The 22,615-nt window shown below is 36.1% G+C and overlaps 3 protein-coding genes and 1 pseudogene across 5 annotated transcripts; 3 read left to right on the top strand and 1 right to left on the bottom strand.

The window, feature by feature from the left end:
• The first annotated feature begins 76 nt into the window (after nucleotides 1-76).
• On the top strand, nucleotides 77-1,354 carry LOC109021373 (annotated as a pseudogene).
• Nucleotides 1,355-8,023: 6,669 nt separating this feature from the next.
• LOC109014547 lies at nucleotides 8,024-15,500 on the top strand. Of its 3 annotated transcripts, XM_035690559.1 has the most exons (8): nucleotides 8,024-8,383; nucleotides 8,463-8,609; nucleotides 8,704-8,853; nucleotides 8,938-9,186; nucleotides 9,308-9,520; nucleotides 9,610-9,670; nucleotides 12,948-13,833; nucleotides 15,164-15,500. In XM_035690559.1, the coding sequence occupies exons 7-8, from the start codon at nucleotides 12,958-12,960 to the stop codon at nucleotides 15,191-15,193; spliced, it is 906 nt and encodes a 301-aa protein (XP_035546452.1). In that variant the 5' UTR covers nucleotides 8,024-8,383; nucleotides 8,463-8,609; nucleotides 8,704-8,853; nucleotides 8,938-9,186; nucleotides 9,308-9,520; nucleotides 9,610-9,670; nucleotides 12,948-12,957; the 3' UTR covers nucleotides 15,194-15,500. The 3 variants fall into 3 exon arrangements, 2 of the variants coding, with proteins under 2 accessions (XP_035546452.1, XP_035546453.1); XM_035690560.1 differs by lacking the exons at nucleotides 8,024-8,383; nucleotides 8,463-8,609; nucleotides 8,704-8,853; nucleotides 8,938-9,186 and having other exon boundaries at nucleotides 9,197-9,520; nucleotides 12,948-13,672; XR_004801657.1 differs by lacking the exons at nucleotides 8,024-8,383; nucleotides 8,463-8,609; nucleotides 8,704-8,853; nucleotides 8,938-9,186; nucleotides 12,948-13,833 and having other exon boundaries at nucleotides 9,197-9,520.
• Nucleotides 10,457-11,828, bottom strand: LOC109014548 (BAG family molecular chaperone regulator 1-like). The gene is made up of 2 exons (XM_018997050.2): nucleotides 11,478-11,828; nucleotides 10,457-11,314 (listed from the first exon to the last, which is right to left on the bottom strand). Exons 1-2 carry the CDS (start codon nucleotides 11,752-11,754, stop codon nucleotides 11,082-11,084), a joined length of 510 nt encoding a protein of 169 aa, XP_018852595.2. The 5' UTR covers nucleotides 11,755-11,828; the 3' UTR covers nucleotides 10,457-11,081.
• A 2,540-nt stretch (nucleotides 15,501-18,040) lies between the features above and the next one.
• LOC108984047 (receptor-like protein 56) lies at nucleotides 18,041-19,309 on the top strand. The gene has a single exon (XM_035690708.1). The coding sequence runs from the start codon at nucleotides 18,041-18,043 to the stop codon at nucleotides 19,307-19,309; it is 1,269 nt and encodes a 422-aa protein (XP_035546601.1).
• The last annotated feature ends 3,306 nt before the right edge of the window (nucleotides 19,310-22,615 follow it).

The raw sequence follows: 22,615 nt of genomic DNA, 5'->3' as shown, positions 1-22,615 counted from the left end.
GTTGATGTCACAAAAAGAAAACCCATCATCAAAACTATGCTACCTCGACCATTTCAAACTGATCCGATCCTAGTCGATGACAGGTAATTATCAAGTAGTCTTTCAATATGGCTGGCAAAAAAATTAAGAGGCTGACAAAAAAATTAAAAGGCTGACAAAACAATTAAAATGAAAGAGAGACAAAAAAATAAAAGATTGCATTTCTTTAACATCAAGAGCAACCTAAAAGACTCAATTGAGAGCAAAGCAGCTGCATAAATCTAAAAATTGCAAAACATTAGAGAAAATCTCATTAAATATAATCAAGAGTTAGACTTCTTGTCTTACTTCTGCTGCTGCTCCTTCTGTCGATTTATAGTCGTTTTATGTAAAACATTGGAGAACTATATTAGCAGCAGTAAAAGTCTTCGCACTTAAAGGCAAAAAAAAAAAAAAAAAGAAGCGTTTGAAGATATTTAAGGAAAATGTGGCGCTTATAGAATCTTTCAACAACATTGGGAGCAAACCATACAAGTTAGGAGTCAACGAATTTGCTGATCTTACGAATGAAGAGTTCAAAGCCTCACGAAATAGATTCAAGGGGCATGAGTGCTCAACAAAGACTTCTTCCTTCAAATATCAAAATGTGACTGCATTGCCTTCTTCCATGGATTGGAGAAAGAAAGGAGCCGTAACACCCATCAAAGACCAAGGCCAATGTGGTAAGTGTCTAATTTTGAGATGAATTATGTCCACTTCATGTTTGTAACACTTTCTGGTGATGAAATGTAGGATGTTGCTGGGCATTTTCAGCAGTGGTAGCCATGGAAGGAATTACTAAGCTAAAAAGTGGTAAACTAATCTCTTTGTCAGAACCCAAGAGCTGGTTGACTGCGACATTAAAGGAGTGGACCAAGGTTGTAGTGGTGGTTTGATGGACAATGCTTTCCAGTTCATCCAAAACAATCATGGTCCCACTACGGAAGCCAACTATCCTTACAAAGGTGTGGATGGAACCTGCAACACAAAGGGAGAAGCCAACCATGCAGCCAACATAAACGGCTACGAAGATGTGCCAGCCAACAGTGAGAAGGCACTTCTTAAGGCTGTAGCTAATCAGCCAATTTCTGTTGCCATAGATGCTGGAGGATCTCACTTCCAATTCTATTCAAGCGGAATTTTTACTGGAGAGTGTGGTACTAGACTAGACCATGGCGTTACTGCTGTTGGATATGGGGTTACTAGTGATGGGACCAAGTATTGGCTGGTGAAGAACTCATGGGGTGAAGAAGGGTACATAAGGATGCAAAGAGACGTTGATGCAAAGAAAGGCCTATGTGGGATAGCTATGCAAGCCTCTTATCCGACCGCATAGAATTTATAAATCATAATCAAAGTCAATGTGCACTACCTCACATGCAATATGATGCACTACTTTTTTTCGGTTGTTTCAATTATTCTAGTCAAATCTATGTGTAAATTCTCTGGTTTCCTTACACATGATATATGTAAACCTGTTTCTTAGTATGCTTATTCTCCCGAACAGAGCCCTATTGTTTGAAAAGGCTTGACAATGAAAATGCGTTCAAAGAAAGACATGCAAAGCTAGAAATATACTAGGAATATGGATGATCAATGAAAGGAGTATGGGTATTTTAACGGTACTATATTTGACATCAAGTTATTCCTTGAAATCGCAACCATAAATTGGGCCCATATCAAATTAAGGTATTAATACAATACTGAACTAGTTGTGTGACCCATCGTTAAAATGCAATGGGGGCTAATCCACTATCTCATGAGTTGCTCTTGTTTTAATAGAAGAGAGAAAGAATTTAAATATACACATCAACCATATTTTGAAAAGTGTGCTAAAAAAAAAGTGATTTTCTAGCTAAATCTAGATAAAGATCTTTATCTTTGCGGAAATGATAATGTTCCTGGCAGATGGATCATTAAATCCTTCTTCCACCCCTTTGTCAAACAATCCAAACAATCATAATAGCCATCTATATTCAAGAGACCCACCTGTGTTTGCAGCCAAATTATGCTTGAGTGTGATGACGGTCTTAATGGTACAACTTTTGAGCTTTGTTTTTCAAAAACTAATAAGGATATATATATATATATATATATATATATATATATATGGAGTAACACATGAAAATTCTGAGCTTAGTACGTGACAACTAGCTTAAATGTATTAAAGTCAAGGCTTTTTTTTTAAATTTTTTTACTGAAACATGCATGCATGCTGATCATCATGCTCATTCATTGGCTTCAATCTCACCAACTTCAATTTTGATGTGTACTTTCGAGCTTTCTCTTTTCTTTTTTTTTTTAAATTTGGAACCCATTTTCATTGAATGAGAGTGATTGATGTGACACTATGTATAAACTACTTTTTTCAAAGAAAAGATTAGGGTAATTAAGGGCCTAAAATGGGTGTTAAGTCTGATTCATTGCCATCTCTGTCATATTTGGACAGCTGTCAAGCTCGAGGGCTAGATGTGGCTAATGACCACAAGTAGCAAACATTAGGAATTGTTTAATGTACTTTGAACTCTAATAGGTGGGTTTAAACCTATTTATAGATCCTTCTTTCCTTATGATTTTACACTCAAATACACAAGATGCGAGAAATGGAAGGTGAAACTCACTACCCAAATTCTAGACAGCAGCAGCAGAAATTCAAGAAAACCCCACAATTGACCATTGCATGCTATATTGGACCATTGCATGCTATGCTCATTGTCAATTGACATCACACAGTCAGTGTATAAGAGCAACAAAATTCAACCAAATCAGTGTATAACATCAACAAAATTAACCAAATCAGTGTATAAGAGCAACAAAATTCAACCAAATCAGTGTATACATCAACAAAATTAACCAAATCAGTGTATAAGAGCAACAAAATTTAACCAAATCAGTGTATAACATCGACAAAATTACCCAAATCAGTGTATGTATAACAGCAACAAAACTCATCCAAATCAGTGTATAACATCAAAAAAATTAACCAAATCAGTGTATGCATAACAACAACAAAATTCAACCAAATTAGTGTATGCATAACAACAACAAAATTAAACAAATAAGTGTATAACTTTCAATGAGGAAACCAGGGATCCTTACAGGGCTCGGTGAGAGATCCAGAGGACTCGGTGAGAGAGAGAGAGAGAGAGAGGCTCGAAGGGGGTGAGGGAGATGGAGCTGCAGTCTTCTAGGGTTTCGGGGACTGAAGGGACAGGGTGGGGGGAATTCGCAGAGAAGGAAGAGTGAGGGTAGGGGGCTTCGGGCTTCACAGAGAAGGGAGAGTGAGGGTGGGGGGCTTCGGGCTTCATCTGGGTGAGTGAAGATTGAGGGCATCGGTGGTCTTCGTCTAGGAGGGGCTGCGCAGAGCAGGGAAACTGGGTGGGGTTCGGTCTTCGTCTGGGAGAGGCTGCGCAGAGAACGAAGAGTTTCGTTGGTCTTCGTCTGCGTCTGGGAGGGGCTGCGCAGAGAAGGGATGGCTTCGATTTCGTCTGGGAGGTACTTGTACTTGTGAGTGAGGATTGGGGAGTGGCTGTCGAGGTGAGGTGGCGGTGGCGTGGTGGGGGGTTCTGCGCGGTGGCGTGGGTTGAGGGAGAAGAGGGATTGGGATTCGGGAAGGCAAAGCGGGAGAGGGAAAGAAATGAGTGGAAATGGTAAGGCGGGTTGTTTAAATTTAATTTCACTTTTCAGGCGATTTTGATTTGCCGCTAATAGTATATAATTTATTAGATATGCTCTTGCGGCGAAAATATAAAGAATATTTTCGTTGCAAACAATATCTATTGTTCAATTTGCGACAATATTAAAATCACTGCAAAAAGTAACAGTAATTTCTTTTCCTCCAAGGGGCAAGCGGCGACTTAGAAATCGTTGGAAATAATGTTTATTAGTGGTATTTATATTCCAACAATATTAAAATCGTTGGCAAAGGCCTAAATTTTCTAGAAGACTATTCCAGCGTTTTTTATTCGCTGCAAAACTAGCTATTGTGGCGAATTTCCCATTCGCCACAATTAAAATATGGCTACAGTTCTAACATTATTTGCGGCGATTTTAAAATCGCCGCAAAAGATCAAATAGTCGCCGCAAATGAGTAAACAGTAATTGCAACATCAGATTTCGTATATATTGCTTTAAATTTCAGCGACGATAAGAAAATCGTCGCAAATAAGTGTTAATTGCAGCGATTTTTTTGGCGGCGATAGTAAAATCGCTGGAAAATGTGTTATAACCATATATAAGTACACCACCTGCCATATGCATTTCAACTAAAAGTTGACAACTCGGTTTCATGTCTATAATTAAAAATATGTATCATGCAGAAATATCTACACTTCAAAAATATTTATCTTAATTTTATAGATTCTTTTAAATATATTTTTATTCTAATTTTTAGATTTTTTTTTTTTTTTGTATGGGTGTTGACATGGCATTTATATGTCATGTGTCAAGTTGTGATTGATTAAACTAGTTTCGAATAGATGAATTGACGGTAGAAAGAAGAGGAGTTAATTGTAAAAATTTGCATGCTCATTGAGAAAATTATAAATAATTTAAATCCAATGAAATGATTTACAAATAGACTAAGGCTTCGTTTGAATGTTGAGAAAAGATGAAAAATTTGTAAATAGTAGTAATTGTAATAAAATAGTTTGTGAATAATATAAAATAGTTTGAGTTAAGATGTTTTAGATGATTTTGGAAAAAGAGAAAAAAAAATAATAAAAATACTATTAGAATATAATTTTTTAATATAATTTTTTATTTTGAGATTTAAAAAAATTAAATTATTTTTGTGTTTTACTTGAAATTTTTAGAAAATTATAATAATTAAGTAATTATTAGATGGAAAGAAAATTAAAAATTAAAAATTAAAAATTAAAAAATATTTATATTTATGATATTTGAATATTAGACTACCTTCAGCAAGAAGCTAGACACAATGCATTATTGCTTTCCTTTCCTTGAAGACTTGATTGATGACTCCGTGATGGGGCTAAAGACTTGGAGTCAATGCTTTCCTCTCCTTCCAGCCAAACCAAGACTAGTAACAGTGTGTGTATATATATATATATATATATATATATATATATATATATATATATGAGAATGGTGTTTAATTCCAAGCTGATTGCTACGCATGGATCAAAAATAAAGAAGGTGAAGACAATTGATTTACGTTTCGGTAGTGAGAATACTTGAGAAATGTTAAAAATATTTATGAATAGTTATGAGTAGAGATTGAAGTGGATTTGTGGATCCCATTTAGAGTATTAGTTGTTTGAATGTATGAAGTATATTGAGCTGTTGATTTTTAGATAAATAATTGAAAAGGGTGTGGGTCCCATTAATGATTACTTTTTTTTAATGATGATTTTATTTATATATAATAGTGATAAATATTTTAATGATTTTATTTATTTATTATTTATATATAATAATGATATTGAGTACTCATCATGAGTCTACAACCTATAATTGAGTCATCAATCACGGTCTTCCCAAGTTTATCATTTTTGCTTGAAATAATTTAATATATAAATTTTATAGTCTTTGGCCTTAATTTCTAAGTCATCGGTCAATGTTGAGGTGTTTATATGAACTCTTTAACAACAACTTAGCTTAGACGCTTAAACGTGAAATGGAGTTTGGAATTTTTGGGTGGTGGCTAATGTTCGCGGCCTTGTTGTTTCATATGGGTTCCACTTTTTATAGTTACGTATTTACGGTGCAAGTCTTGTGTAGGGTTTTTCAAAAAAGTGGGACCATCGTGACAAAGTGAATTTTTTCATAAGAGTTTCACTTTTTACAATGAGCAATGCTTTCACACTCTAGACTTTATACAAATTATTTTTCAAAATTTAAAACTTGAACAAAAGATATCTATTTAGTGAAGTGCCAAAAAAATAAAAATGGAAAAAAAAAATTACCCCATTTTATTTTTTAATTTCTTTGCAGGGAAAACATGAGACTAACCCAAGACTTTGACATCAATAACATTATTAAATAAGGCCATTCCATGAAGTACTTGTAACGATGCTCACTAACCATGTCTAATTAAAATTAAATTTGACAACTCGGTTACATATATATGGTACCATAGGTCGATCAACTTACAAGGAGCAACTTATGGCACCGCGAATTCACTTATACAAGCAAAAATAATTACACTTCAAATATATTTATCTTAATTTTATAGGTTCTTTTAAATATATTTTTATTCTAATTTTTAGAATTTTTTTTCTTGAATGGGTGTTGACATGGCATTTATATGTCATGTGTCAAGTTCTGATTGGTTAAACTAGTTTCGAATAGATGAATTGACGGTAGAAAGTCGAGGACTTAGTTATAAAAATTTGCATACTCGTTGAGAAAATTAAAAATAATTTAAACCTGATGGAGTGATTTACAAATAGACTAACCTCATTTGGATGTTGAGAAAATATGATAAATTTGTGAATAGTATTAATTGCGGTAAAATATTTTGTGAATTGTAATAAAATGGTTTTAGTTAATATGTTTTATAAGATTTTAGTAAAAGAGAAAAAAAAATGAGTAAAAATATTATAAAGTTAATATATTGTTAGAATAGAATTTTTTAATAGAATTTTTATTTTGAGATTTATAAAAATTAAATTATTTTTGTGTTTTATTTAAAAGTTTTATAAAATTATAATAATTAAGTAATTATTAGATGTAAATTAAAAAATAAAAAATATTTATATTTATCATATTTGAATATTGAGACTACCTTCAGCAAGAAGACACAATGCATTATTGCTTTCCTTTCCTTCAAGACTTGATTGATGACTTTGTGGCAGTGCTAAAGACTTGGAGTCAGTGTGTGTGTATATATATATGTTGTCATCAATGACCAATTTGACTTTTTTTTTTCATATTTTTTTAATATATTTAAATATTTTTAAAAAATAAAAAAATATATCAATACACTAAAAATCACTTACTTAATTATTAAATAAAAAAAGTACTGATATTTTCCATATAGAATTATAAAAATATAATTTTTTAAAATTATAAAATTATCCCTCTTAAAATGATATTTTCTCTTATTTAATAATGTGCCTGCACATGCAGTCACCACTTGAGGATTGTAAATAAAATTTCTCTCAATTTTATTTAATTAGATATTTTTCGTGCGCCAACTTATTAAGAAGATGTATACCCAAACGTGAGCTCCCATCAACTAAATTGATGCTGAGTACTATTTTTACCAAGTCCACTAATAGCCCGTAGAAAATTTGTCTAGTTTATTTGTTAAATCAAGAAAACTCCTAAAAAACTAAATTAATTAATAATTGTGCCATTCGTAATTCATATAATCTGTTTTTATACGTTAATTTTGTGAAAACTATAAATTAAATACATATAAAAAAAAAGCTTTATCGAAGAAAGATTTCATCAATAATTTAAAATTCTAAATTAGGAAAAAAAGAGATTTTGAACTAAAAAAAACTTAAAAAAATCTTGATTTTAAAAATATCGAAGAAAGAGGCAGGCGTTATACTTGAATGAAAAAGAGGATATGTTTTAATAAGCACTCAGTAACTAACAATTAATTCAATATACTTACTAACTCCCAATTAATTCAATTATTGGACATCAATAATAACAGTAAGAAAATCTATTTATTAAAAAATACAAACAAATTTCAAGGTTAATTAGGTCATTATTTAATTAAATCAACTGTATTTATTGAAGAAATATTTCAATTATAAGAAATATTCATCTTTTTAATTCCAAGTTGATTGAAAAGTAGGTGAAGACAATTGAAAAGTAGGGAGATTTAGAAATTGGATAGAACCTCATGATATATAATTAAGTACTCATGAGTCTACAGCTTATAATTGAGTCATCAGTCAAGGTCTTCCCAAGTTTATCATTTTTGCTTGAAATAATTTAATATATAAATTTTATAGTCTTTGGCCTTAATTATTTCTAAGTCATCGGTCAATGTTGAGGTGTCTATATAAACTCTTTAAGAATAACTTGGCTTAGACACCAAAACGTGAAATGGAGTTTGGAATATTTGGGTGGTGGCTAATGTTGGCAGCCTTGTTTCAATTATCTTCTATTCATGCTTGTTTGAGGGAGGAGAGAGAAGCTCTCTTGCGACTCAAAGCTTCCCTCGGGAACAACGTGTATGCTCATATCTTCACATCCGATCGGGAAGGGAGAAATTGCTGCAATTGAGAACGTGTTGTGTGCGACAACACTACAGGGCGTGTAATCGAGCTTCATCTTTTCTTCACTTACATTACCTTAAATGCCTCTCTGTTTATTCCCTTTCAAGAGCTTAAGTACCTTGATCTGAGTTATAATGCAATATCTGGATGGCTTCCAAATGAAGGTATGTTTATATCATAACAGAGTAATATTGTTTTTTGAATTATGCAATAGAAATCGGTTTATAATTGTCTAAATTGTAGGATTGAGCAAGCTAGAGGTGCTTGACTTCAGTTATAATTACTTCAATGAAAGCTTCCTGTCATCCCTTGGTCAGTTCTTATCGCTCAGGAAACTATATTTGAGACGGAACCTCTTATTTGATCCACCAATCAATATCCCAATCTCAGGTAATTAGTCTCTACAGTTAGATCGACTAATATACATCCATTTGATATTCTCTGTCCTATTTAACACATTTTAATAATTTTCGTACACATTTAGAGTTGGGAAGACTAAAGAACCTACAGGAGTTGTATTTGGATAATTCCTACATTGACAAAAGCTTCCTCAGCAACGTTGGAGTTATGACTTCCCTTAATGTATTGTCAATACAACGCTGTGGACTCAATGGAAGTTTGCCCATCGTTCAAGGTAAAAAGCCTTGTTTTCGCAAATTATTCCTTAGCAAAAATCTCTTAATGGTAGAACTTAATTATTACTCATTTCATTTTGTAGGTTTGTGTGAGCTTATGAATCTACGAGAGTTAGATCTCAGCTATAATCATTTTGAAGGGACACTACAAGAGAAAGCAGTTTTTGCTGCCAAAACCTGAAGAGGCGAACAAGTTTTGGCCGCAACAGACCATATTTTACTGTAGCCGCTTTTTTGTAGTGGCGGCAATGAAATTCGCCATAATACATACTTTTTGCGGCGACATTATATCATTTGCGGCGACTGTTTCTCTTCGCAAATAATATTACCATGTAAGTTGCAAAAACCGCAAGTTATTTCTTCATTCGGCGACATGTTTATCACCGATTTAAGTTAGAAGCGTGCATAGGTTGGCTTTCTCCGCAAACGTAACTACGGAAACCCATTTTACAGAAATTGATTTTCGCCGATACCGATCCCTGTCCGAAACCCAATTTTTCTGCAGCCATCGTGAACCTCCACCACCACCAAAACAGAGCAAAACCCCTCCATCAGTCCATCCCAGCCTTCACGTTGAACATCGCATGCGGAAACAACATCGATTCTTCTCTCTGTGATCAGATCGCCTTCCCTGCTGCACGCCGTCGCCTCGTTGCCTAGCCGCGGGTAAGTCTCCTCCGTCTCTTTGGGTACTGACTTCACCGTCCGTCTCTCTCTCTCTCTCTAACTTTCACTCAGTCCCTCTCTCTCTATAGGCTGCCCAATCGTGTCCCACTATCGCGCACGGCTTCTCCACTCGGTCCCTATTTCAGCAAGGTATCTCATCTCCTTTCAATCTGTGTGGTATTTCTCTCCTTCATTCTATGACTATCTCTCTGTTTCGCATACATGTATTTAGCTAGTTTTATTTTTGGGCTCATTTGCAAGAGAAGGGTAAAGCCATTTGCATAAAAATATTCAGATACTAGTTTAAATTGATTGTGAATTTATTATAAATTGCAGTGACAACTTTTGGAAACAACAATGAGAGAAATTTCTCTGCTATATTGAAGTTTTAGCATATAAGTGTAAATTGATTGAAATTTTTCTATGTTGTTTGGCGATTGTTTCAACGATTTTGTATACTGTTTCTTCTGTAAAGTAAAGAAGAAACTGATCATCTATATAATATGATACATATAAATATATGTGTATATATATATATATAATATCTCCATCGATTGGCCATGTGCATTGCTAATATTATTCATGTTCTGATAATTAAGATATTTAATTGCTTATTATATTATTTTATGCATTTGAGCTCAAGATAGGAAATTCATGATTAATTGCATAATGATAATTATATGTAACGAGCTAATTACGACAACAGGTGATGAAGGAGAGAGCTTACCTAATCTAAACAACAATGAGATAACATTAAGAGTTTTTACGTCTATAATAGTACTTATTTTAAAAGTACTATTATATGATGGGAAGAGATAAATATTAATAATTTATATTATATATATCCATTTAGCCACAGTATATATATTAGATATGTATGTGATGATTATATATCTACAACAAAGAAAAAAGAAATTAAAAGGGTGGGAGGTGAGCTTTGATGTTTGGAGAAGTGAGCATGCTAATTGAAGAAAGGGTGGAAGATGGCTGATCATGGTTATGATCAAAACTTAGGATAATTGGTTAAACTTAATTAGATTAGCAATACCAAGTAGTTGAGGGCGTGCATGAGGGAGGAGGTGTACGTGTGAGAATTTGGAATACCTAGCTGTCAATATTGGACCCCGTTGGCTGCCTACGTACAGTTTGAGAGCCTAAAATCTAGGATATGACTATATGCAATTGATGGAGCCATCTAGCTTTCAGCCTTTCAAGCAATCTATACTACTCTACAACCCATGATAAAAAAGGCCAGACTTTAGTAATAGAAATTAAGTAACTTGAGTACCACTTTCGCTTTATTAATTCCATAAATTAATTAGTCTATGTCTCGGTGTGCACGCATGGTTACAATATATCTATATATATATAATGAAGGAAAAAGCTGATCAGAAATAATTGAGGGAAAGAGGAGACCAACATGATTGATATAACTCCAGAAATCAACATTTCTATTAACATAGTAAGCCATTTGCAACTTGCACATGAGAAGATCGATGTGCATAATTTTTGCAATTTTATTGGTTTTAGGGTTAGTACTAATGAAAAATCATTTTACTTTTCATACACTAATGGTACAACTGCAGGGTGTTCCAATGGCTGGGCCCCCTGCCAAGCCATAGAGTAGTTTCCTCTCCTTGGTAGCTGGATCTTCCAGCAACAGCACCTTGTCCTTGTCTCTTACCCCAACCATGTGTAAATATTCACCATCCTCTCTCTCTTTCCCTTTGAACAGTAGCCTCTGCTCCCTCGTCTCCAAACCAGTCACCAATGACAATATCATCTTCAACTCTCCTGAAAATATTGATAAAACGGGAAGTTTAATTTATCACTCCAGAAGGAAGATCTTCAATGCTTATGAAATTCTTGACCCGAGGCCAAAAACAGAAACATGACGATCTTTCTGATATTAATCTAATTAAACAGAAACATGATGATGATCATCTTCAAGGCTTACCAAAATTCGAAGTGGCTTCAATGGAAATGTCATGCCATTTTGAGACAGTTGAGACCTTAACTGTGATCATCCCTTCTCCCACACTCTCACCAGTCATGTCTCTCATTTGGACAAGCATGCCACCAGGTCGGAGTTCCCACTTGATTTCCCCTAAGCCTTCAGACCCAGCTTTTTCACCTCCTAATTTCATGTTGCTGTTGCTGTTGCCATTACTACTACCGCCTCCACTGAGCTTTGAGCTGCTTCTGTAAAACTTCTTTGACCTCAACTTCATCATTTTTCAACCTCTATTTTGGCTTAATTCTCCCTAATCTGTCTCTCTCTCTCTCTCTCTCTCTCAAAACTCAAAAGTCCGTTGGGGAAGATAGATAAAAGAAATTAAAAAGGTTTCCATAAATTAAATTAAATGAAAACTAATATATATATATATATATATTTATATACCTCCATTTAGCCAGAGAAGAATAGGTTTTCCTTCTGGTTTCTTTGTAGCTTCAAAGAACTAGTACAAGAGTGCTCTTCCATGAGTTTGATTGACAGTAACATATCCTTGGTATTACTTTTGAAGTTCACCAAAGGCTGGCCTGGAAGTCTATGCACTCTTTCTGCATCTTGTTGGGCCAAGCTTTCATCAAGGAGTATAAGCTGGCTCAGACCTTGCTGAAGTTTTTGTATCTGAACAGATTAAAATTACAAGCAAATATTTTAAGTTGGAAATTCAGAGAGAATGGAGAGAAAGCCATTAGGACCACCTCTTTCGACCTTATCTTCTCTCTTTCTCTCTCTCTCTCAAAATTAACACGTAGAAACACACAATGAACATACAGACTGTATGAAATTAATAGGAAAGGATTGGAAGGCACATATATAAGAATCACATATATTCCTATATATATATATATATATATATATATATATGGCTGTCAATATCTTTTATATAATACGAAAGATCCATTCCATTCCATGATACATCATGATGACTTGATTCCATATAGCCGTGGAAGCGTTTCGTTTTGGAAGTATGCTTAGGCCAGTATATAGTTGGAATTTTAATTAACCGATATTTGAGATTATTGCTTCTATTAAAAACAAAGGTTATCCTTTTAACTTCTTGAACTTTAAAGTATAGTGCCTTTATGTAGAAGGGAGTGATCCTTTTTCTTTTCAATCCACGGCTAGTTTGAGATTTTTTGCTTCAATCAAAAGGACGAGATCTGCGGTCTATCTAGTCAATATATATATAATGCTTAATTTGCATGGAAATCTTTGAGGAGGTGGACTGCACTGACTTAATGAATGTTATGAATTAATAATGTACTGATCTGTAGATTATCTTTCAAACACATGCACCATCTTGAGAACTATCATTCTACAATATGACTGCAAACTATCAAAATAGACGTGCTCTAATCATGATATTTCTTCAGTTTAAGTAGACAACTATCCAACTTCTCTATTTTAATCTTACAGTGATTTTGACATGGACAAAAGCTGGATGCGTATTATCGACCGATTTAGGTCTGCAGAATATAGGGAAGGGGTATATCAATTCATTACACTGGCCCAAGCTCATGCAACAACAAACAATATAAGGTGTCCTTGTCGTACCTGTCGTAATAACTTTTTCCATCCTATTGACTTGGTGGAAAGACACTTGTTCACCATAGGAATTGATGAAAACTACACTGAATGGATCTTTCATGGCGAGGAAGAATCCTGGGATGCTAATGAGTTTGATGATGATGTCAATGAAGTGCAAAGGGACGAGTACGTTGATGACATGGATGAGATGTTAGATGACATTAGACTTGGATCATTTCCAAATGTGGAGCCAATGGAACCTGGTACCAGTGAAGGTCCCACCTATGTAGAGCCTAGACCAAAAAATTTCGATCAATTATTGGAAGATGCCAGACGTCCACTCTATCCAGGATGTGCTAACTTCTCAAAGTTATCATTCATTGTGAAGTTGTTGCATATAAGGACGATTGGAGGGTGGAGTGTTAAATCATTTGACATGCTACTAAAGTTGTTGAAAGATTCGTTCCCGGATGCACTTTTGCCTGACTCATACCGCGAGTCACGACGGATGGAGCGGGCCCTTGGTTTTGGTTATATGAAGATTGATGTATGTCCAAATGATTGTATACTATACTGGAAGGAAAATGCTGACAAGCATGATTGTCCCAAATGTGGTATGTCAAGATGGGAAACACCCACAACTAAACAAAAAAAAATCCCACACAAAGTACTTCGATATTTTCCGTTAAAACCAAGGTTGAAGAGGTTGTTTATGTCGAAAAAAACAGCAGTATCCATGAGGTGGCACAAAGAACATCGCGTTGATGATTCGAATGTATTTTCTTCAAAACCTCTAGAAACTGCATGTATTTTCTTCAATGGCTAAGAGAGTTGTTGATGCATATTCTATAAGATTAGTTATGATGCTAGTGATATTAAAACCTTGAAACTTGAGAGATGTATACCAGGTACAAAGAAATGTTTGGTAATTTTTTCTGTAATAGACTATAGGTACAGATTTATGTTGAATATACATGTAAAGATTCAGATATTTTATCACATGCTGTTATTTGCATAACTCAGGTACTATTGGAATTTAGAAGCCTTTGCATTATAGTTAGAGATTTGTATAATCAGCTCTAACAATGTTTCTTCACAACAATAGGTCATTGGGTCACTCTTTGTGAGTATTTAGGTTGCATTAAAAATAGCCCTGTCTATTTCATGAGATTTATGGTGGGGTCAACTTGGTTTTGTTTTAATTGAAGTAAGGTGGTGCACCTAGTTATTGGGATTTTGTAAAGAATGTTGCATACATTCTTTTTAACCAATTCCATATAATATTTCCGTATATTATATGGAAATCAGTCCTTGCATGCATACATAGTTATAATTTGGCTGGTGAAAACTAACTGCGTAGCACTGTTTTCAATATTTGGTGGGGTGGAAGAAACAAAAATGGCATATAAGATATCCTTTGCTGGAATTTTGGGCTTAGGTGGTAATTTCCACCATTCATTCCCCTGTTTTTTGCATGGCTATATACTTGCATATTTTTAAGCCTCAAATGTAGTGCATATGATATAGTACTTGAATATCATATCATAGGAAAGATATTTGGACAGGTTTGCAAATTTGTGCATTAGGTGTGTGCCATATGATATGTAGTTTTAAGTCACATATATAGGGCTGAAAATTGTATCCACCCTATAACAGTTTTGAGTTGTGACTATTGTTAAATCAAATACATGAGGCCAATTGGTTTAGGGTTGATATGTTCTCCTCCTGCAGCCCATGCCTCAAAACTGTTATGTTTTACATTGATAAACAGAGAAGGGTATTTATTCTTGACCCTAGAGCAGTGAACTGGAAAAAGTTAAGCCATTGCCTGATGCATCTTCTATTTTCCTATGAAATATGGATGATATAACAGATTTTAATGAATTATTGGAGGCTTTTGCTTAGTTTAGTTTGTTCATGTAATGAGTGACATAAGTTTAGTTCCTTGATGACATGATTGGCATGAATTGTTGTCTGCTTTAGTTTGCTGCAATGACTGCATAATTAGTTTAGTTTTTGGTTGATTATTTTTATCTTACAAGGTAGACATCAGCAATTACTTCAAGCACATGAATAATTGTTTTATTACCATGTATATTTTTCAGGTAGAAAGCAAATGGCATGTGTTGATATAAATCACCCAAGCTGGAATTTTTTGATGCAACACTACAAGAGCCTGCTGGATGCTACATATGTGGATTCACTCCCAGGTTTAAATTAATGTATAGGGTTTAAGGTTAATGTATAACCATGTTGACAACAATTGGTTGAGATGCACACATTCTTCATCAAGTGTTTAGTGTCAGTAAATGGAGATAGGAATTTAAGTAATTGCATGACAATTAGAAGGAACCTGCTATAATGTATGATGTAAAAAGTTAATGAAATGTTCACATTCAAGCTTTTTTGATGAAATCTGGATGGCAATGTACATGATAATTATTGGAAAAAGTGTATGGTGTTTGAATTATATTAAATCTAAAACAAAAGTCCTCAAAATCTGGTACTTGGCAGAGTACTAAATGAGAGGAATCTCAAAGATAATTTGCCATTGGTAAAGCTTAAATTCTTCCTTGGCTACATACGTACTTCTTGACAAAATCTTTAGACAAAATCTTCTTGAACTTCTTCATTTTTTCTGAGTTAGTGTGGTGTAAAGAATGCTTAATCTAATTAGATCCTGTTACCACAAATTGCAAAGTATAGATATGTAGTATCTAAATTTCTTTAATTCCCCTGTTTTTTATAAAGAATAATCTATATGCATTTAAGATGATGATCAGGACGTATGGTTTAAATTTCTAAATTCCCGTGAAGTAGTGGTATATGCTAATATATGCTATTTCCCTAGCTCTTATTATATATAATATTGCTCCAAGGTTGTAGTTTATTTTTGGCATTTTATTCATGAGTCACAGAGTACGTACTGATCAGCTATTGGGATAAATATAAATTAGATGCATCTACACATCTCTATCTAATTTTCTGATCATGATCTTTAAATTAAAGAAGAAGAATTTTTTATGATTGGTCATTATAAATTCATGAAACATATACTGGGGCAAGGAATCAATATAAATAAAATATATTTAATGATTGGTGGAGAATCAATATGCATGCCAAGATGCTATACATGAATTTATGCGATAGAGGTTGTTTCAATTCAGATTGAGTACATATTGAATGACTTTGCTAACTAACCTGGGTGAAGAACATCAGCTTTAAATAACGTAAAGCAGAAATTGAAGCCAGCGAATCCAAAAACCCATAAATTCCTGCAACGACGTGCTGCATCAGTGAAGCCAAAAACCCATAAATTTGCTCTGATCAACTATTGTTTGAAGCCACCGTTCAGAAAACCCATCAATCTAATAAACCGAGTGGGTTCTTATAATTTATTCACCGCATACCCACAAACCCATATGTGCCTGCTTTGTTGTAAATTTGTAAGCAAGCTCGCGGTGATATTAATTGGCATTTCCTGCGCCATACATGCTCACCGTATGTAAAATCCATCTGAGATTGCGGCGTGGTAATCTAATTCACCGCATGTAGAATCAAAACCAAATGCGGGGATCTCGCTATTTCACCGTATGGATCAGCACTATCTTCTTGCGGCGTCATAATCAAATTCACCGCATGTTGAATAAATGGAATTGCGGGGATCTCGATCTTTCACCGTATGTAAAATCCTTGAATTTGCGGCGTCTATAAATTCACCGCAACCTTGGGAAGAAAGCTTCTTTGTGGCCAGCCCCAAATTCGCCGAAATCTGGATTTTACGGACCCCCAAAATCGCCGTAAATCACCCCAAATTTGCGACGCCTCATCACCGTAATTGCCCTTCTCCCAAATTGGCAAGGCGATTTTGCTGCGAGAGATGAACCGCCGAGTTAGGTGCAGCAATTGCGGCCGCTGATGATTTATCACCGAAAATCAACTGAGCAGACGTTTTACTTTCGACCGATTAGCTGCGAGTAATTATCGCAGTTTCTGAAAATTTGCTGCGAGAAAACAGGGGAAATGCGGGGATTTCGCTCCCCGCAAGAAGGAAAATTTCCTGTAGTGGGATACTGCCTTCATGTTTGGCAAACATGACACAACTTCGAATATTTGATATCTCTTCAAATCGCTTTAATGGAAGCATTGATCTCTCCCCTCTACCTTGTTTGAAGTCACTTGAGTACCTTGATTTATCACATAACTACTTCAACCCAATCACATTCTCCTCATTTTTTAATCTCTCAAAGCTTGAGGTCATATTTAGTGATGGCAACAACGTCGTTGATGAAACTCTGTCTCAAAGATGGATTCCAAGCTTCCAATTGAAGGCTTTCAGTTGTTCAAGCTGCTTTTCTACCAAGTCTAGCAGAATAATTACTAGATTCCTTCATTACCAGTTTGACTTGGAACTACTACTTCTCCCTCACAGCAATTTGACAGGAAAGTTCCCCACATGGTTGCTAGAAAACAATACAAGGTTGGAGGTTCTTAATTTGAGAAATAACTCTTTTACAGGCACTTTGCAGCTGCCTAGTCATCATATTCCCAACCTTTCTTTTTTAGATATTTCATTTAATCATATTCAAGGTCCAATTCCAACTAACTTTGGTTTAATTTTTCCGAGTCTAGTGTTTTTAAATATTTCTAAAAATCACTTTGAAGGTGTTATTCCTCCTTCTTATGGTAATTTGATCTCCTTAAGTGTTTTAGACATGTCAAGCAATAATCTTTCTGGAACAATATCAGAAAACTTGACAATGAGTTGCTCCTCCTTATACTACCTTAGATTGTCCAAAAATCATTTGAGTGGCCAATTATTTCCTGCCAATTTTAATCTAACAGCCCTACAATCTTTGTATTTGGACAACAACCAATTTTTTGGAGAGATCCCACATAGCATATCTAATCTTACACATTTGTATGCAATTGATTTAAGTAATAACAATTTGTTAGGGATGATTCCAAGATGGATGGGGAACATGACGTCATTGATAGGTATTGCTATCGCAAGAAACCAGCTTGAAGGTCCCATTCCAGTTGAGTTATGTAACTTGAAATCACTTGAGTTTTTTGACCTGTCCCATAACAATATGTCTGGCTCAATACCCTCTTGCTCCAACTGGTCCGAGATCAAACATGTTCATTTGAATAAAAATAGGTTAACTGGTCCAATTACCAGTGCATTCAGGGGTTGCTCCACTTTAGTCACTCTAAATCTTAGAGAAAACTACCTTATTGGCAACATTCCTGATTGGATCGGTAACCTTTCAAGTCTGAGCATTCTCCTCTTGAAAGGAAATTATTTACATGGACAAATCCCACTTCAATTATGCCTTTTAGAAAAACTAAGCTTGTTGGATCTTTCCAACAATAGTTTTTCTGGTCAAATACCTCGTTGCTTGAGTAACTTTACTTGTGAGCCAAGCTACAAAAAATCTGAGTCATCAAACTCTATCCAAACATATTTCATAATATCCGACATGTTGTCATTCTTGCATTCCACAATAATAATGAATAAAAAAATCTTTGATTTTCACTCTGACGTAAAAGATTTTACGTTCTTCAATGTGGATGCACTACAAGAAGTGGAGTTCACAACAAAGAATACAACTCTCTCCTACAAAGGTGACATCCTCAACTACATGTCTGGGATTGACCTTTCATGCAACAAATTAGAAGGAGAAATTCCAACCGAGCTTGGAGATTTGAGTAACATCCATGCGTTAAACCTGTCGTTCAACAATTTAACGGGATCAATCCCCATTGAATTCTCGAAACTCAAACAAATTGAGAGCTTGGATCTATCACATAATAACTTGGATGGTATTATCCTCCCTCAATTGGTTGAGTTGAATTCTCTAGCCGTCTTCAAAGTGGCACACAATAACTTAAGAGGTACAACACCAGAAAGAAAAGCTCAGTTCGGTACCTTTGATGAAAGCAGTTACGAGGGAAATCCTCTCCTATGTGGACCTCCACTACTTAAGGCTTGCACTAAAACTGAACCATCATCTACCATTCCAACTGATAATGAGGGAGATGAAGCTTGTGGTTTTATAGACTTGGAAGTCTTCTATGTCAGTTTTGCGGTGTCTTATGTGATAATGTTGCTAGCAATTGTTGCCATTCTCTGTATAAATTTGCACTGGCGACGGGCATGGTTTAATTTTGTTGAAGTGTGCATCTACACTTGCTACTATTTTATTGTGACAAGCACTTGTAAGCTATCTAGGTTTAGAATTGTGTAGCTTTGTGTTTTGATGTTTGCTTTTTCGTATGCCTTATTTTTTTCTTTTCTCCAATCACAAGTTTGAGATCTTAATAACAAATATGAGACTTGTAATTAGTTTCCCCTTTGCAACGTAACTCTAGATGACAAATATGGGTACTGGATTAAAAGATCTACAAGCAATTAATGACCAAACAGGCTTCCTCAAATTCCAATCAGACAAGATGCTTGAACCATAGATATTGCTTTATGTACGAGTTAATTTGGTGATTTCCTTTTTGCTAATGTCAATTTAGGAAAGCTGAAGAAAATAATCAACTATTTCTTATCCAAGTATCGAAGCTCAACTTAGCAAAATACCATTGTGAAGGGAGAAAATCCCTTATGATTGGGCCTAATTATGGGCCCAAGTCACAACCCAGATATATGGTCTGGGTTGGATTGGGCCGGAGGCAAGGCCTAGCCATATCACCTGGTCTAGGTCAAACAGGTAATACCTGGATCAAGGCTCGGGCAGGGAACCATGGTCGAGCCATACTGACGGGACAGAAGATATAAGCAAAGCTTGAGAAGGAAGGAACACGGCATACATCACCAGATGGAAGGGACCTGGGACAGAAAGCATGCCGCATTTAATGCGGCCTAGAGCAGAAACTATGCCGCATTCAATGTGGCCCAGAGCAAAAGGTGTGCCACATTCAATGTGGCCCAGAGCAAAAGGTGTGCCGCATTTAATGCGACCCAAGGCCCGGGTGATGTACAGCAAGCCTGAGTCCTTCACAACTCGGCAAGGTCACAACATAGAAGCAGTTCGGTGAACCAATAACACAAGCATATTATCCCTTGCTATGCAACACCTTACTATGGTGAGGGCCTGGTCGGTAACTATAAATAAGACCCAACTCACAGCAGACGAGGTAATCAGTCAATCTATCACTATCATCTTTACACTCTTATCTTCATTGTTCATTTATCATCCCCTTCACGATTACCAACTTAAACATCGGAGGATCAACGGACCTCGAGGTCCCCCCCATAGTTACTATGCAGGTGATCGCTTGTATACCGGGGGTGTGAAGTTGCCAAGGCTTGTGAAACACGACATCAACAGTGGCGCCCATGGCTCGGTTCCTGTGCTTTATGCTTCGTGGATTGACACTTATAGGTTGGCAGAGCCCAAGGGCCCTGCTCCCTCACCAACGCGTTCTGTATTGCACGAAGCTCGGCAAGTCATTTAGACTACGTTGAGAATAGTTGTTAGTAGGTCAGAGCTTATGGCTCAGTTCCTGGTAACTGCTATTCTCAACACAGTCTAAATGATTTGCCGAGCTTCCTGCAATACAGGACGCGTTGGTGAAGGAGCAGGGCCCTCAACCTTTGCCAACCAATAAGTACCAATCCAAAAAGTATAAAGCACAGGAACCGAGCCATGAGCTTTGACCTGCTAACAACTATTCTCAACGCAGTGTGCCAAGCATCATGCAACACGGGACGCATTGGTGAGGGAGCAGGGCCCTTGGGCTCTGCCAACCTATAAGTGCCAATTCACAAAGTACAAAGCACAAGAACCTGATATGCTAACAGCTATTCTCAACGCAGTCTAAATGACTGTTGAGCTTCGTGCAATACAGAACGCGTTGGTGAGGGGGCAAGGTCCTCGGGCTCTGCCAACCTATAAGCGACAATCCATGAAGTATAAAGCACATGAACTGAGCCATGAGCTTTGACTTGCTAACAACTATTGTCAACGCAGTATAAATGACTTGTCGAGCTTCGTGCAATACGGAACGCATTGGTGAGGGAGCAGGGCCCTCGGGCTTTGCCAACCTATAAGTGCCAATCCATGAAATATAAAGCACAGGAACCGAGCCATGAGCTCTGACCTGCTAGCAGCTATTCTCAACGCAGTCAAAATGACTTGCCGAGCTTCGTACAATACACGTTGGTGGGGGAGTAGGGCCCTTGGGTCTGCCAACCTATAAGTGCCAATCCACGAAATACAAAGCACAGGAATCGAGCCATGAGCTTTGATCTGCTAACAGCTATTCTTAGTGCGATCTAAATGACTTGTCGAGCTTCATGCAAAGGTGCATAAACAAACGAGTAGGTACACAAAATTACTTTATGTGCAAACCAGGCCTTTGCAGGATGCAAGTTCGGTCTCCCAATTGAATGGAGCAACAGTTAATGGAAAAATGCCGGCTCAAAAGAACTTCACGTCGGCAGACCTTTCACTGCTCGAATTCAAACAGATATACAAAAATAAAGTCCTTTTATTTTTCGAACAGGGTTACAAAGAGGGCAACAAGGAGAATTTTACGTCAATAAGAGCAGAATAAAAGCGAAGAGCAGTGCAAACAGATATACAAAAACAAAGTCCTTTTATTTCCCAAATAGGTTTACAAACAGAGCAACAAGGAGAATATTACGTCAACAAGAGTGGAATAAAGGCGAAGAGCCATACAAACAGATATACAAAAACAAAGTCATTTTATTTCCCGAATAGGGTTACAAACAGGGCAACAAGGAGAATTTTTCGTCAACAAGAGCGGAATAAAGACGAAGAGCGGTATAAACAAATATACAAAAACAAAGTCATTTTATTTCCTAAACAGGGTTACAAACAGGGCAACAAGGAGAATATTACATCAACGAGAGTGGAATAAAGGCGTAGTGCCATACAGACAGATATACAAAAACAAAGTCCTTTTATTGCCCAAACAGGGGTACAAGAAGAATATTACATCAACGAAAGCTACAAAAATGAAAAGAAAAATCTCATCCGGATAAAATCAAGATAACCAGCAGTGCCATGTCTCCATCACAGAGGAAGGCATTAAGTAGAATCCCATTCTGGCTTGGCAAAAAAGAGAACTCGACAGTGTTGTCCTGGCCAGACAGAACAGAGAGTGAGCAGTGCAATATCTCCATCAAGGAGAAAGGTGTTTCAGTGGAGTACTGCCCTGGCCAGATGGAATAGGGAGATCAGCAGAGTGACTTCCCCTTCAAAGAAGATGGGTGCCCTATTGATCTGAGTTTGGCTAAGTAGAACTAGGATGCTTGAAGGTGTAGCAACATATCTCCCGAAGGGACGCTTATCTTTCTTTCTGGGGTAGAAGGGTGTAAGACCCAGCCCATTTTCAGGCCCAGGCCCGTGAAACACCTTCAGTTTTGACATCGTGTAGAATCCCGTCCACCTTCCTTTTTCATGCATGCCGTTCAGCCCTCTTCTCTCTAGGTTTTTCTCTTTACTTCTTATAGCTTACTTATATATGTTATCCTTCTTGACCTAGTTTCAGTGCCGCTACATTATCTTCATGCTCGC

Source organism: Juglans regia, chromosome 6 (assembly GCF_001411555.2).
Source record: "Juglans regia cultivar Chandler chromosome 6, Walnut 2.0, whole genome shotgun sequence".
In the NCBI taxonomy this organism is placed as follows: Eukaryota; Viridiplantae; Streptophyta; class Magnoliopsida; order Fagales; family Juglandaceae; genus Juglans; species Juglans regia.
This window is presented reverse-complemented; position numbering and strand designations above follow the sequence as displayed.